Here is a 17107-nt window from a genome sequence, read left to right as displayed (position 1 = left end):
AAAACTAAGTTGAAACAAGCTTATTTTAAGACATTTCTTATTTTTTTAAAAAGATTTTATTTATCCAGGAGAGACAGGCAGAGGGAGAAGCAGGCTCCCTGTAGGGAGCCAGATGCCGGACTCCTCCCAGGACCCCAGGTTCACACCCTGAGCTGAAGGCAGCTGCTCAACCACTTAGTCCTTAAAAAGAAGTGCCCGTATTTTTATTTTTAAAGATCTTTGGTAAATGCCAGCTTTATTATTTTTTAAGATTTTATTTATTAATGAGACACAGAGAGAGGCAGAGACACAGGCAGAGGGAGAAGCAGGCTCCCTGCAGGGAGCCCGATGTGGTACTCAATCCTGGGACTCCCGGGACCACACTCCCAGCCAAAGGCAGATGCTCAACCAGTGAGCTGCAAACCCAGCATTAAAAAAGACAAAACAAAACAAAAAAACCCTTATATTTACGGACTACAAAGCACAATTTAATGTGGTTTAAGTTATATATAAATATATTAATGTTACAAGTTGGATCAGAGACAAATATAAACGGGATCAGAGAAAAATATTAAGGTCTGAGGCTAGTTTGAAATAGATTTTTTTTTTCCTGGTAAATTATGTTCTCACCTTAGAAGAGGCAAGGCAGGCATCTAGGAACAATCCTTTTTTTTTTTTTAATTTTTTTTTTATTTTTTTTTATTTTGTTTTTTATTTATTATAGTCTCACAGAGAGAGAGAGGCAGAGACATAGGCAGAGGGAGAAGCAGGCTCCATGCACCAGGAGCCCGATGTGGGATTTGATCCCGGGTCTCCAGGATCGCGCCCTGGGCCAAAGGCAGGCGCCAAACCGCTGCGCCACACAGGGATCCCTTTTTTTAAGATTTTATTTATTTATTCATGAGAGAGAGACACACACACACACAGAGGCAGAGACACAGGCTGAGGAAGAAGCAGGCTCCATGCAGGGAGCCCATTGTGGGACTCGATCAGGGTGTCTAGGATAACACCCTGGGCTGCAGGTGGCGCTAAACTGCCACGCCACCAGGGTTTCCCCTCATTTATGTTTTAAACGTATTGAGTGAAGGAAAAATTAAGAGGGTAGAGGATTTACTTATTTTTTTAATAGGGGCACTTGGCTAGCTCAGTCAGTGGAGCTGGGACCTTGATCTCAAGAATCACGAGTTCAGGCCCCACCTAGGGCATAGCACTTACTGTAAGAAAATGGGGGTGGGGGATTGGTAATATGTCTTTTTTTTAGATTTTATTTATTCATGAGAGACACAGAGATACAGAGAGGCAGAGACACAGGCAGAGGGAGAAGCAGGCTCCATGCAGAAGCCAGATGTGGTACTTGGTCCTGGGACTCCAGGATCATCAGGAAGGTGGCGCTAAACCACTTAGCCACCCTAGGATCCCCCCAGTATGTCTCATTTTTACAAAATTCATTGCACATAATGAATTACCAACACATGAGTTAATACTAAATGGTGACCCATAGCCTAGAAACAGGAAAATAGCGGGTGGCCCTGGTAGCTCAGCAGTTTAGCGCCTCCCTGCATGGAGCCTGCTTCTTCCTCTGCCTGTCTCTGCCTCTATCTCTCTCTGTGTGTGTCTGTCTCTTGTGAACAAATAAATAAAATCTTAGGAAAAAAAAGGAAAATAGCTATTATAAAGTGGTAGTCAACCCCCCCTTTTTTGAAGATTTTATTTATTAGTGTGTGTGCACACATGCAGTAGGAGCAGCAGGTAGAGGGAGAGGCAGAAGCAGGCTCCCTTAGAGTAGGGAGCCAGCCACAGGGCTCCATCCCAGGCCCCCAGGATCATGAGCCAAGCCAAAGGCAGATGCCCAACCACTGAGCCACCCAGGTGCCCCTAAAGTTAGCTCTCCAGTACTGAACTTTGTTGTGGAACAATGTTTTTATATGCTTGATTTTTGCTTGTTTCTGCTTTGGATTAAGTTCAGCTATAGAACATTGGGAATGGGAAAGGATTAAGATTCAGAGTGCCAAAAAGAAAACCTATTTAAAATATGCTTTAGGGCAGCCCCGGTGGCACATAGGTTTAGAGCCGCCTGCAGCCCGGGGTGTGATCCTGGAGACCCATATCGGGCTTCCTGCAGGGAGCCTGCTTCTCCCTCTGCCTGTGTCTCTGCCTCTCTCTTCACGCTCTCTCTGAATGAATAAATAAATAAATCTTTAAAAAATATAAATAAATAAAATAAAATATGCTTTAGGGGGATCCCTGGGTGGCTCAGCGGTTTGGCGCCTGCCTTTGGTCCAGGGCACGATCCTGGAGTCCCGGGATCGAGTCCCACATTGGGCTCCCAGCGTGGAGCCTGCTTCTCCCTCTGCCTGTGTCTCTGCCTCTGTCTCTCTCTCTCTCTCTATGACTATCATGAATGAATAAATGAAATCTATAAATAATAAATAAATAAATAAATAAATAAATAAATAAATAAATAAATAAATAAAACATGCTTGATTACTGGAAAGGAAATGGGGAAAAATAAAGATTGAAAGGAAAGAAGAAAAAAGGAAAAAGATGACTTCTGGTGTCCAGCCTTCTCTTTTGGAGATTAGCCATTTAGGAGATGCCATTCACCTACTGTCTCTTCTTCCCAACAGGTGAAATGTTGGGGTAAAGTCAAACCCTCAAAGGCAGAGGACTGTGAAACCCAGGATCATCAGGGAACCAGACAGTCTGGATTTATCTTTTCAAAGGGTAGGACCTGGGTGGCTCAGGTGGTTAAACATCTGCCTTCTGCTCAGGTCATGATCTCAGGGACCTGAAATTAAGCCCCATGTTGGGCTCTGACTCAGCTCAGGAGAGAGCTGTCCCTCCCTCTGCTCTCCCCACTACCACCCCCCCTGCATGCACACTCTTTCTCACTCTCTGTCATGAATAAATATACTATTAAAAATAAATAAGGGTACCTGGGTGGTTCAGTTGGTTACCTATCTGTCTTCGGCTCTGGTCATGATCCTAGGGCCCTGGAATCAAGCCCCACATCGGGCTCTCTGCTCAGGGGGGAGCCTGCTTCTCTTCTATGCCTGCTGCTCCCTCTGCTATCTTTTTCTCTTTCATAAATAAATAAAAGATTGGACCTCTTTTTTCCCCCTCCCTTCCCCTGCATGCCCCCCATGTAAATAGGTGTTTTTATGAAAGCCCTGGGGCAGAGCCCATGGGCAGAAAGAAGGTGCCCGGGCTTTTTTGATTTCAAAACTAAAACTTGCCATTGAAAACAAATTAAGCCGTAGAGAAATGAATCATAAAATGAATCTCATAAGAATAATGTATTTAATTTCTCCAATAAATATTTTGACATATATAAGATAGATGGTTTTGGGGTTTTTTTTTAAAGATTTTATTTATTTATTCATGAGAGACAGAGAGAGAGCGGGCAGAGACATAGGACGAGGGAGAAGCAGGCTGCATGCAGGAGCCCGATGTGGGACTCGATCCCTGGACTCCAGGATCATGCCCTGAGCCTAAAGCAGAGTTTAACTGCTGAGCCATCCAGACGTCCCAAGAAGGATGGTTTTATGTGAATTTTCATGGATTTTGCAACAGGATTATAGCATACATTCTCCTCCAAAAGTTTGTTTTGTTTTTTCCACTTAGCATTATATCTTCAACTTCTTTGCATGTCAGAATTTAGAGGTGTATATCTATTTGGAAAAACCATAAAAATTTATAATTACATTTTTAAATTTATTATTCATTTATTTATTTGGGTCACCTCTACACCCAACATGAGTCCAGAACTCACAACCCCTGAGATCAAGAGTCACATGCTCTTCTGATTAAGCCAGGAAAGCACCCTGATAATTACATTTTTTAAAAAATTTTATTTTCCTAACTGTATCAGCCAAGGTTGAGATGGTTTCTCTCTTGAATCTTCTCCTATCAAAATCTTTCTGATATGAAGAACATAAAGGTGAAGCTGAGGTAGTTGAATTAAGGGAAAGATTGAGTTTTGGGACTCTCCTTAAGAGCTCAATGTGACTTCGTCATTCCCTTAAAAAAAAAAAATCACTGTTGTTGGGGCCAGGCGGGAAGAGAAACTCCTCAAGATGGCGGATACCCCAAATGGCTGAGGTTCCTGTCACCACCTCCACCTGGGACGCCGATGGACCAATGACCTGCTGACAGCTTGACGCAGACCCTTAGACCTCTCCTTTGGACTTACCCAACCGGACCCAATGCCCTTCAAACCCCAGAGGAGGAAGTCACCTTTGACTGACCGAACTGCAATCCTTCCTTTGCATGGGGAGAGTCACTCTGACTGGTTGGATTGCAATCCTTCCTTTGCATATGAGCCGACCAGGAGGAAACCGTTCTGCCCTACAACGTTATGTAAACCCCTGCCACCTTGTCTTGGAGCGACTTCCCCGACTCACTCTTCCCATCCGTGAGTCGTGGAACCTCGCCCGAGGGTGCCTGCAATAAAATCTGTTCTTGTACCCTCGCTTGCCTTGGCGGTCTCATTTCCATTTAGTTACCAAAAAACCTAACAACTGTTAACTTTAATATCTTTCCAGACATTTGTGTGTGTACACATGACACACAACAGAATTAAAACACATTTTTCCTGTCCAAATATGGAATTTCATCATATATTTTGTTCTGCAACCTGCCTTTTCTACTTACGAATATATCAGAAAAAAATGTATATAGATGTCACAGAGTGGGTGCCCCACTGGCTTATTCAGGAGAGCATGTGACTCTTGATCTCCAGGGTTGTGAGTCTGAGCCTCACATTGGGCACAGAGCTTACTTACAAATTAAGAAATAAATAAGATAAAATGGATGGTGTGCATGAACACAGAAATATGAGTGGGTTTTTTGGTTTGTGGTTTTTTGGTTTTTTTTAATATATATATTTTTAAATTTTATTTATTCATGAGAGACGCAGAAAGAGAAAGAGGCAGAGACACAGGCAGAGGGAGAAGCAGGCTCCATGCAGGGAGCCTGATGTGGGACTCAATCCCGGGTCTCCAGGATCACGTCCTGGGCTGAAGGTGGAGTTAAACTGCTGAGCCACTGGGGCTGCCCATTTTTTGTTTTTAGTAATCTCTACACCCAATGTGGGGCTCAAACCCAATGACTGAGAGATCAAGAGTAGCAGGCTCTTCCCACTGAGCCAGTCAGGTGCCCTGGAACATGAGTGTTTTGGGTTTTTCTTTTAAAAGATTTTATTTATTTATGAGTGAGAGACACAAAGAGAGAGGCAGAGACTTAGGCAGAGGAGAATCAGATTCCCTGAGGGGGGAGCCTGATGCAGGACTGATCCCAGGTCCCCAGGATCATAACCTGAGCCAAAGGCAGATGCTCAACCACTGAGCCACCCAGGTGCCCCTGTTTTGTTTTATTTTTTAAAGAATATATCATAGACATCTTTCCACAACAGTAAATTAAGATGACTCAATAGTTTTATAATATTACATGTTATTTGCCACTACAAATTATTTTGCTATTAACATATATATATATACATATGTTCCATATATGTACATAATTTATATATGTATATGTAATAAATACCTAAGAAGGTATAAGATTGCTGTTTGAGAATAAAGTTAATAAAAACAAAATTCACTATCTTTGTAAGTAAGCCACATAAAAGCTTGAAAAAGTGGCCAAGAGGAGTTAGGAGAGGTGCAAACTCAATGTAAAGCCTTCCACTTATCCTTTTGGTCACCAGACTCACCGAGAATATTTACCTATAATAGAGATAAGGCAGAAAGAGAATTAATTATAAATTCACCTGCCACCCCTCCATCTTCTCACATCCCTTTCTTTTGAAAATCTTGTTCTCTCCATCTTCCAAAAGGAGGTGGTTACTTCCAGTGTCCTTAATTACTTATCATATTTTATTTTTAAAAATTCACTTTTCCTTCATTTTCGGCTAGCATTTCTCTTTCAGTTTGTGCCTTTGAAAGGAAGAAGCACGCTGGGTCAATTTGCCTGGCTTTTCTGGATTTTACAGTCCGGATTCAAAGCTCTAAAGTGGGAGGATTAAAAGCCTTGCTTACTGAATTTCAAGCACCTAGTTCTCAGGGTAAAGAACGTGTTTAATTCTGTTCTGAACAATCCTACTATTCAGAAAACTTGGTGTCTACAGGGGAAAAACAGGCCAGGACTGCAAACCTAAAGGTAAAGTCAGACAACTGCCAGACAGGGGCAGGAAAGTGGGGGAGGCACTTCAGTAAATATTGCATGTCCCCTGGGGCCGAGTGAGCTTTGCTGCAAGTGGGAGATAAAGGGAATTTGTTAAATAAAGAACGCCAATTGGGGCAGACAAAAGCTTCTGGCACAGGAAGTTAGTTCAACTGAGGATGCTGAAAGGTAAGCATTTGAATAGGTTCCTCTGTGAGGTTGTAGTGAAACCCGATTGAAAAGAAGCAGCAGCTGGTGGCCAGTCTCTTTAAAAGATTCCTGCTTTTCAGATTCCTGGTTGATGTACAACTCTGTGGTTCTAGAAAGAAAGTGTTCTTGAGAGTTATAGAAGGTTAAACTAAGGAATTAATTGAATACAATGGTAGCACTAGCTCCAAGTATCCTACCAAGTAAGCTACCCAAGGAGCTCACAGATCAAATTAAGATGCTAGAATTGTATTAAATCCACCTAATCAAACTCTCATGGAGCAAAGTATGGGGAATGAGATGGGTCATGCTCTTGTACTTAGAACTGGTTGCAAGTGATGTTCGTAGGATATATCTGGTGCAAGGATGGAGGATGAGAATTTGAGACCAGAGGACTGGGTTCTGCAGAAGAAAAGTACCCGGCCAGGATCCCACAGGCTTGCCCTATCGCAGACACCACAAGTACTCCTGGCCACAAAAGCAGCTCTCCTTAGCTTGCTGAGCAGAATACATGTGGGGCTGGAATGGGTGTCAAAGACGGACGGACAATGGAAGTTCAGAGTCACAGATTGAGTGCCTTGGCTATGTAAGGATATTTAGTGTTAGGCTAAAGAAAATAATTCGGTGCCTCTTGCTCCTTCCATTCCTTTCTGGGCTCTATGCACATGTACTCTGCCCATCTAAATCTAATATGTCTTACTGGTTAATTTATCTATAATTTTTAAAAAATGATTTTGCTTATTTGATAGAGTCAGAGAGCACAAGCAGGGGGAATGGCAGAGGAGAGGGAGAAACAGGCTCCCCAGGGCCTGACTGGGGCTTGATTCTAGGCTCCCGGGACTATGACAATAGCCGAAGGCTGATGCTTAACTGACTGAAGCCACCATAGGTGCCCCTATAATTTTTTATTTTTTATTTATTTTTTTATTTTTAGGGCACCTGGGTGGCTCAGTGGCTGAGCATCTACCTTCAGCTCAGGGCATGATCCTGGGATGTGGGATCAAATCTGGCATCAGGCTCCCTGCATGGAGCCTGCTTCTCCCTCTGCCTGTGTCTCTGCCTCTCTCTCTCTCTCTCTCTCTCTCTCTCTCTGTGACTATCATAAATAAATAAATAAATAAATAAATAAATAAATAAATAAATAAAAATTAAAGATTTTATTTATTCATGAGAGAGAGAGAGAGATAGAGAGGCAAAGACACAGGCAGAGGGAGAAGCAGGCTCCATGCACTGGGAGCCCGACGTGGGATTCGATCCCGGGTCTCCAGGATCGCGCCCTGGACCAAAGGCAGGCGCCAAACCGCTGCGCCACCCAGGGATCCCAATAAATAAAATCTTTAAAAATTTTTTTCTTTAAGTTATCTCCACACCCTATGCCAGGATAGAACTCAACCACAAGATCAAGAATCACATGCTCCACCAACTAAGCCAGGGAAGAGCCCCTTATGTGTTACATAAATTTCAATTGTTTTCCACAGTTGAAGTGAACGTTCTCAGACTATCTAGCAAGTGCACATAAAACCAGATTAGCTACACATTCCTGTCCTTTTTGCAACCCTAGATCTTCCCTGATTAAAGCCTCTCCTAGATCCCAGGTCTCATTTCTTAAATCTCAAATCCTTCTTCAGCCACTTAATCCTACGATCATACTTAAGATTCCCCAAACTGTGTAGCTTTGCAGGTGTCTTGGGCGTTGTTGGACGAACCATTCAGCACAAATACGTTAATTTCCACTGGTTGGTTCTCTGATCAATTCTTATTCAATAGGTAAAGAAAAATGGTTATTTTGATCTATTGAGACTCTACACTCTAAGTCCTTCATCAGGATAAGAGAAATATGATTATTCTTAACTCCATCAATGGCTCTTTACTGTGTCTTTCCTTTTTTTAAAAAAAATTTATGTATTTATTCATGGGAGACATAGAGAGAGAGGCAGAGACACAGGCAGAGAGAGAAGCAGACTCCCCACAGGGATCCCGATGTGGGACCCTATTCTGGATCCTGGGATCAAGGGATCACACCTGAGCTGAAACCAGATACTCAACCTCAACCACTGAGCCACCCAGGCGTCCCAACTGTGTCTTTCATTATGCTAGTTGCATTTTCCAAAAGAACAGTGAAAAATAAGCCAGTTTCAACTTGGAAGAAAATTACTATGAGTACATATTTTTATATCACTCCCTTTTCCTGGGAAAATATTTATAAATATTATTTCACATGATCCTTAAACTACACTCTGAGGTTAACTACCATTTATATGTAAAGAAACTAAAAATTCTGGAAGTTTAAATTACCCATCCAATGGTATGTTGCCTTTTCTTCCCAGTTTGAGTTGACTATAACCCTGCCGTCTCCCCTGAGAAACTGCCCCATCCCTTTTCAATCCACTGTAATTCATTTTCTGTCCTTCATGAGCCATTGTAATAAATCAAAATAAAATATAAAAATCATCTAAAAATTCATCCTTCATTAGCTCATTCAAGGAATATTTATTAATACTTCCTAGGTTTCAGGTATTGCTAGGTGTTGGAGGTGAGCAAAAGAGACATGTGCCTGTCTTCTTGGAGGTGACACAGATGGCTAAATACTTTGACCTTAGATATTATTTTACCTGACTTTTTATTAAGATTTTATTTATTTATGAGAGACACCGAGAGAGAGAGAGAGAGAGAGAGGGAGAGAGAGAGAGAGAGAGAGAGAGAGAGGCAGAGACACAGTTTCCATGCAGGGAGCCTGACTGGGACTCGATCCCGGGACTCCAGGATCATGCCCTGGTGCAAAGGCAGGCGCTAAACCGCTGAGCCACCCAAGGGATCCCTACCCAACTCTTTTTTTTTTTAAATTTTTTTTTATTTAATTATGATAGTTACACAGAGAGAGAGAGAGGCAGAGACATAGGCAGAGGGAGAAGCAGGCTCCATGCACCGGGAGCCCAACGTGGGATTCGATCCCGGGTCTCCAGGATTGCGCCCTGGGCCAAAGGCAGGCGCCAAACCGCTGCGCCACCCAGGGATCCCTACCCAACTCTTTCTAAACTAACATTTATAGCAACTATATGCCGAGTACTGTGATAAATGCTTTATTTTGGGTGTCTGTGTGATAACTACTTTATTTTAATTTAATTTTATTTTATTTTTTTATGATAACTACTTTAAATGCATCTCTCATTTTCATAAAACAAGTTGAGGCATTACCATCTTACTACAGATGATGAGGGTAATAATTTCGCAATGGACATGTATCTAAGAAGAACTGAGTCTGGAATCCATAACCTTAGCTATATTTCTATACACACTTATTTCCTTTTTTTTAAATATTTTTTTAAAGATTTTATTTATTTATTCATGAGAGACAGACAGATGCAGGCACAGACACAGGTAGTGGGAGAAGCAGGCCCCATGCAGGGAGCTGGATGTAGGACTTGATCCCAGGTCTCCAGGATTATGCCCCAGGCCAAAGGCAGGCACTAAACCCCTGAGCCACCCTACACACTTATTTCCATTTCAGAATGCTGAGGTCAGGGAGCAAGAATTCTGTCCCTTTCTGGAAGCCTGCTTCTACCTCACCCCTGCTCCTCCCCACCAATTATGTTCTTATTAGCTCTGCTCTCTCTCAAATAAATAAATAAATAATCTTAAAAAAAAGAATTCTGTTTCCTTCAAGGGTCCCTCCAGCTGGACTAAGAGTCAAATTGACATAAGACAGATTAACAAGAGAAAACCAAATTTAATAGCATATGTATGCGGAATCAACACAGATATGGAAATTCCAAAGGCAGTCAAGCAAAATGAGGTCTGTATGTCAAACTGAACTAAGAAGCTGGTGATAGAGAACTGTGAAGAGAAGGACTGCAACTCATAGGGCAAAAAGAAAAGCAGATGTTTGCTAATTAGATGTTGGCCCCTGTTGTACAGACAGGACTATAAAAATAAAATTTCATCTCTGCTAATAACCCTTCTTCTGGGAAAGACCCCCCCAATTTAGAGTCCTGTATGTAATTAAGGGAGGGGCCAAATTTTCTGTTGGGGCAGCCTGCTGTCAGCTTCTCCATTGACCACACCTCCACTTTTAGGATATATTTATTTCTAATTGCATCACACCTTTACTGAAAAAACAATTCTCTATTCTTGAGGCATGTGAATGCCTCTCCCACCTGCTGTTACCTTGCAGACTTTTTTTTTTAAGATTTTATGTATTCAGAAGGCAGACACTTAACCAACTGAGCCATCCAGGCACCAGTATCCTCATTTAGACTGATTCTGACACTCAGTTTTCTTGTCTATAAAATAAATAAATGTAAGTAATAATTTTTTTACTTTGTGCTGAAGATTGGTGCTAACCTATGCAAAACCTCCCAGGATAAGCACTCCATAATCACAGTTCTCATGGAAATTTTACAAATCTAACACATTCAAAATCAAACCCATCATCTTCTTCCCACACTCCTCTTTCAGGATTTTCTGTGCTGGCAATATTCACCCTATTATCATAGCCAGAAGCTTGGCAGTTATCCTAGGATACTTACTTTCCTACACCTACCGTATCCAAATAGTTACTAGTCAAGTCTACCTTTTTAATATATTCCAAACCAACCAACAGGTTCCCATATTAGCTTTTAGTATTGAGCAACAAGTGTGTAATAAGTTTTTTTTAATACACCTTTGAAGGGGCACCTGGGTGGTTCACTGGTTGAGCATCTGCCTTTGGCTCAGGTCATATTTCCAGGGTCCTGGGATTGAGTCCCACATTAGGCTCCCCTGGGGGAGCCTGCTTCTCCCTCTGCCTAGGTCTCTGCCTTTCTGTGTCTCTCATGAATAAATAAATAAATAAAATCTTAAAAAATAGTTCCTTGAATATTCATTTAAGGTAGATATTGTTATAACCATTTAATTTTATTTTTATAATAAGTTTAATTAATTAACTTTAAAATATTTTATTTTTAACTAATCTCTATACCCAACATGGGTCTTGAACTCATAACCTTGATATCAATACTGCATGCTCCACTGACTGAGCCAGCCAAGCACCCCATTACTATTTTTATATAAGGAGAAAGAAGTCATGGGCTTAACCAATGTCAAAGGTGATACTGACTATATTCAGAAAAATTTAGATTTAAACCCTTCATTGCCTGACTCCAAAGTCCCAGACAGACGTTCTGCTCTGCTGTTTTCCAGTGGATCCTAATCTAGATCCATATTGGTAGATCTAATCATTAAAATCTCTAATTCTGGTCTTGCCCACTTCCAATTCCTTCCCCCACAACACAGGGAGAATAATCTAAAATGCAAATCTTTTACTCTTCAAAACTTTTATTTTTATTTTTTTAAATTTTTATTTATTTATGATAGTCACACAGAGAGAGAGAGAGAGGCAGAGACACAGGCAGAGGGAGAAGCAGCCTCCATGCAGGGAGCTGGACGTGGGACTTGATCCCAGGACCCCAGGATCATGACCAGAGCTGAAGGCAGATGCCCAATCACTGAGCCACCCAGTTGTCCCAACATTTCTGGGATGCTTGACATGGCAGCCCCATGCACTATGGTTCTAAAATCTGTCGGTGAAGTCCTAATAGGGGCTACAGTTATGTTGGAAAGATATAAGAATTCAAGGGAAGAGATTAAGGTGAAAATTTGGATGGAAAGTGGTATGTTTGAACTGGCTTTATGTGAAATGGTTATATCTCCTTTGCCTGAATATATTTTAGGAATGGATATTGTATCTGACTGGGAAATGCTTTCTTTACTTAGCACTGTAAAACAGAAGGAATATAAATCCATCCTTCCACTCACATTGATTGGATATACCAGTGTTGACTAGAATACTATGGTTGGTTTTTTTTTTTTAAGATTTATTTTATTTATTTATTTATTTATTTATTTATTTATTTATTTATTTATTTAAAGATTTTATTTATTTATTCATGATAGAAACAGAGAGAGAGAGAGAGAGAGAGAGAGAGAGAGTCAGAGACACAGGCAGAGGGAGAAGCAGGCTCCAAGCAGGAGCCTGATGTGGGACTCGATCCCAGTTCTCCAGGATCATTCCCTGGGTCGAAGGCAGGCGTTAAACCACTGAGCCACCCAGGGATCCCCCAGATTTTATTTATTTATTCATGAAAGACAGAGAGAGAGAGAGAGAGGCAGAGAGACAGGCTCCATGCAGGGAGCCGGATGCAGGACTCAATCCCAGGTCTCCAGGATCAGGCCCTCGGCCGAAGGCGGCATTAAACCACTGAGGCATCCGGGCTGCCCTAGAATACTACTTTTAACATAAAGATTCATTTATTTATGTATTTATTTTTGAGAGAGAGAGAGAGAGAGCAAGCCTGAGCAGAGGGAGGGATGCCTGGGTGGCTCAGGGGTTGAGCGGTTGAACAACTGCCTTTGGCTCAGGGTGTGACCCTGGGCCAAGGGAACAAGTCCCACATCAGGCTCCCTTTTGGGAGCCTGCTTCTTCCTCTGTGTTTCTGCCTCTCTCTGTGTATCTCTCATGAATAAATAAATAAAATCTTAAAAAAAAGGAAGGGCAGAGGCAAAGAGAATCTTTTTTTTTTTTTTTTTTTGGCAAAGAGAATCTAAAAGTAGACTCCACTGAGTGTGGAGCCCATCACAGGGCTTGATCTTATGATCCTGAGATCATGACCTGAGCAGAAAGTGAAAGTCCAACACTCAACTGACTACACTACTCAGGTGCCCCTAAAATAATATTTTAAAGAGTTCTTTTTTTAATTTTTATTTATTTATGATAGTCACACACACACACACACACACAGAGAGAGAGAGAGACAGGCAGAGACATAGGCAGAGGGAGAAGCAGGCTCCATGCACCGGGAGCCCGACATGGGATTCGATCCCGGGTCTCCAGGATCGCGCACTGGGCCAAAGGCAGGCGCCAAACCGCTGCGCCACCCAGGGATACCTTAAAGAGTTTTTACATAAACATTGCTGAGATACACTTGCAGTGATGGAAATTACTCCATTGTTTCATTTTTCAGATTCTACTAAACCTGTTTTTCTTTTCTGGTTTAAAGATTTTATTTATTTCTTCCTGAGAGACACAGAGAGAGAGGCAGAGCCATAGGCAGTGGGAGAGAGGTTCCCTGTGGGGAGCCTGATGAGGGACTTGACCTAGGACCCTGGGATCACGACCTGAGCTGAAAGTAGATGTTCAACCATTAAGCAATCCAGGTGCCCCTAAACCTATTTTCATTACTAAACTAGCCATTTGTAATAAGCACCCATAAAATAAAATTTTATAAAATATCTCCTAAGAGCACTCTCCTGCGTGCCAGGTGTCTGTTAGTGTCCCCGGGAGCCCGAGGGCATCCCCGCCCTCCTGGGTCCTGCTCCAACTCCCTGCGAGCCCCTTTCCGCCCGCCCGGGAAGGTTGGTGCAGCTCCTGCTTCTCCGGGACGGGGCTCTCCTGTCCTGGGGACACTTGCCCCGGCCTCAGCCCGGCTCCTCGCGGGGCCCCTCCCCCTCGGAGGCCTTTTGCTTCTTTATTTCTTTTTCCCCGTCTTCCTACCTGATAGAAGCGTGAACTCTTCTCACTGTAGCGTTCCAGCTGGTCTCTGTTTAAATCTCAGGCCGAATTCGTAGATTTTCAGGATGATTTGAAGGTTATCTAGGTAATTTGGTGGGGACAGGTGATTTGGGGACCCTACTCTTCTGCCATCTATCCACTGGAAGAAAGACCGTCTCTTCAATAAACGGTGCTGGGAAAATTGGACATCCACATGCAGAAGAATGAAACTAGACCACTCTCTTGCACCAGACACAAAGATAAACTCAAAATGGATGAAAGATCTAAATGTGAGACAAGACTCCATCAAAATCCTAGAGGAGAACACAGGCAACACCCTTTTTGAACTTGGCCACAGTAACTTCTTGCAAGATACATCCACGAAAGCAAAAGAAACAAAAGCAAAAATGAACTATTGGGACTTCATCAAGATAAGAAGCTTTTGCACAGCAAAGGATACAGTCAACAAAACTCAAAGACAACCTACAGAATGGGAGAAGATATTTGCAAATAACATATCAGATCAAGGGCTAGTTTCCAAAATCTATAAAGAACTTATTAAACTCAACAGCAGGGATCCCTGGGTGGTGCAGTGGTTTGGCGCCTGCCTTTGGCCCGGGGTGGGATCCTGGAGATCCGGGGTTGAATCCCACGTCAGGCTCCCGGTGCATGGAGCCTGCTTCTCCCTCTGCCTGTGTCTCTGCCTCTCTCTCTCTCTGTGACTGTCATAAAAAAATAAATAAATAAACTCAACAGCAAAGAAACAAACAATCAAATGGGCAAAAGACATGAAGAGAAATCTCACAGAGGAAGACATAGACATGGCCAACATGCACCTGAGAAAATGCTCTGCATCACTTGCCATCAGGGAAATACAAATCAAAACCACACTGAGATACCACCTCACACCAGTGAGAATGGGGAAAAATAACAAGGCAGGAAACAACAAATGTTGGAGAGGATGCGGAGAAAAGGGAACCCTCTTACACTGTTGGTGGGAATGTGAACTGGTGCAGCCACTCTGGAAAACTGTGTGGAGGTTCCTCAAAGAATTAAAAATAGACCTGCCCGACGACCCAGCAATTGCACTGTTAGGGATTTACCCCAAAGATTCAGATGCAATGAAACGCCGGGACACCTGCACCCCGATGTTTCTAGCAGCCATGTCCACAATAGCCAAACTGTGGAAGCAGCCTCGGTGCCCATCGAAAGATGAATGGATAAAGAAGATGTGGTTTATGTATACAATGGAATATTCCTCAGCCATTAGAAACGATAAATACCCACCATTTGCTTCAATGTGGATGGAACTGGAGGGTATTATGCTGAGTGAAGTAAGTCAATCAGAGAAAGACAAACAGTGTATGTTCTCATTCCTTTGGGGAATATGAATAATAGTGAAAGGGAATATAAGGGAAGGGAGAAGAAATGTGTGGGAAATATCAGAAAGGGAGACAGAACATAAAGACTTCTAACTCTGGGAAATGAGCTAGGGGTGGTGGAGGGGGAGGAGGGCGGGGGGTGGGGGTGATGGGCACTGAGGGGGACACTTGACAGGATGAGCACTGGGTGTTATTCTGTATGTTGGCAAATTGAACACCAATAAAAATTAATTTATTAAAAAAATATGTCAAGGCAAGGCTGTGGGGCCACCCTCCCTCCCCAGGAGGTCTTGGGGGTCTGAGGGGTCTCGGCTTGCTGGTGGTGGGGGTCAGGAGTGCCTGGGTGGTTTGGGGAGAGCCCTGGAGTGGGAGGGGTTCCTGGTCCCTGGAGCGTGTTGTCCAGGCGGTTGAGGGCAAGCTGGCAGTGCTAAGAGCTGGAGGGGCGTGGGCTGATGGAGTGGGCTCTGGGCTGGATGAACTCAGGTTTGAGCCTGGCTTTGCCACTTACTGAATCTTCCTGAGCTTTCAGTTGGCTCATTGGCACAAAAAGATATATAGGTTAGCTGTGTATGTAAAGCACTTAGTAATTCTGGAAAAGGGGGATAGTCCTCATTCTCACTGTCCTATGATTGGGGTTCTGAGGGGGGAGAAGCATGCAGAGCTTGAGAGCTGGGAAGGAAGGCTCTGGAAGGAGAGGTCTTAGTCTTGAAAGGTGGGAGATTTTCCCCGGTGGGAAGTTCTCTTGGGTCCTTGTCAGCCCCACACTTAGCTGTCTCCTACTGGCTTCTCCTCCCTAGAGCATCATCCAGGTGGTTTTCCACGACCGCCGACTGCAGTACACAGAGCACCAGCAGCTGGAGGGATGGCGGCGGAGCCGGCCCGGGACCGAATCCTGGACATTGGTGAGTCTGCTGGGCCACGCGGGGCCCAAGGGCACTCCAAGTTCATTGGGAACCCCAAGAACATTGGGGTTCTTCTTGGATGCTGTCGGATGCATGCCTCGCTAGGACACTTTAGTGTACCCTTGCCTCAGGTAAAACACTGTGCGAGCTGGCACCAGGCCTGCCCTCAGGGATTTCTAACTCAGAGCTCTGCCATCAGGGATTTCAGGGAAAGCATTGCAGAAGGCCCTGCCCTAAAGGATTCTGATCTGTGACGAAGGGAAGCATGGGCATCACGGGGATGGGCAACAGAAATTGAGTTTTGAGGTCTTAGGCGCTGATCCATAGTCTTTTACCTGTAACTCTGGGAGCCAGGTGTGTCTTGGAATTTAGAAGTTTTAGAATGGCAACAGGGTGTGTCGATCCCTAGCTCCAGGTAATGCCTCTGGCAGGCCATCCAGTACACTAATATTTCTGCAGCAGGGTAAAATGTCCGTTCACCCAAAATGGGACAAAGAACTCCGAATAGCTTTGTGGCAGTTCACGTTGGGCTTTCTGCCAAATGAGTTATGCAAAACTTAGTTTTCAGAACTTTCGGCATTTGAAATTGTGGTTAAGGAATTTGGACCTGTAATGAGAGTCCTTCCCTAAGCCTCTGGGAGTGGCTGACAATTGCACTTTTGTGTATGTGTATGTGTGTGCAGATATTCCACCGTCTGTTGGTATCTTGGACCCCAGGGCCAGCCCGACACAGCTGAATGCAGTCGAATTTTTGTGGGACCCTTCAAAGAGAGCCTCTGCATTCATTCAGGTAAGTGGGAGGGAGGGTGTTCTTGGGGGAAGCCAGAGTTTTGGGGCCTGCATGCATGTCGTTCCTCAAAACAGTCCACCTGCAGGGCCCCAACGGGCTCCTGTTCTATGTTGCGGGGATGTACGTTGAAGGAGAGGAGGCTACAGGAGTGTGGCTCAGT

At 43.5% G+C, this 17107-nt stretch overlaps 1 protein-coding gene across 1 annotated transcript in view; it reads left to right on the top strand.

Annotated features, from left to right (window-relative positions):
• Positions 1-6714: 6714 nt before the first annotated feature.
• LOC129516916 (transcription factor CP2-like protein 1) overlaps positions 6715-17107 on the top strand; it is a 32465-nt gene continuing 22072 nt past the window's right edge. Inside the window, 4 exon segments of the mRNA XM_055336517.1 lie at positions 6715-6810; positions 16053-16134; positions 16137-16157; positions 16841-16947. Of these exon segments, the coding sequence (XP_055192492.1) occupies positions 6715-6810; positions 16053-16134; positions 16137-16157; positions 16841-16947 (306 nt within the window).

Source organism: Nyctereutes procyonoides, unplaced genomic scaffold, assembly GCF_905146905.1.
Source record: "Nyctereutes procyonoides isolate TBG_1078 unplaced genomic scaffold, NYPRO_anot_genome, whole genome shotgun sequence".
NCBI lineage: Eukaryota > Metazoa > Chordata > Mammalia > Carnivora > Canidae > Nyctereutes > Nyctereutes procyonoides.
Note: the sequence above shows the minus strand (reverse complement) of the source record. Positions and strands in the feature narration are given on the sequence as shown.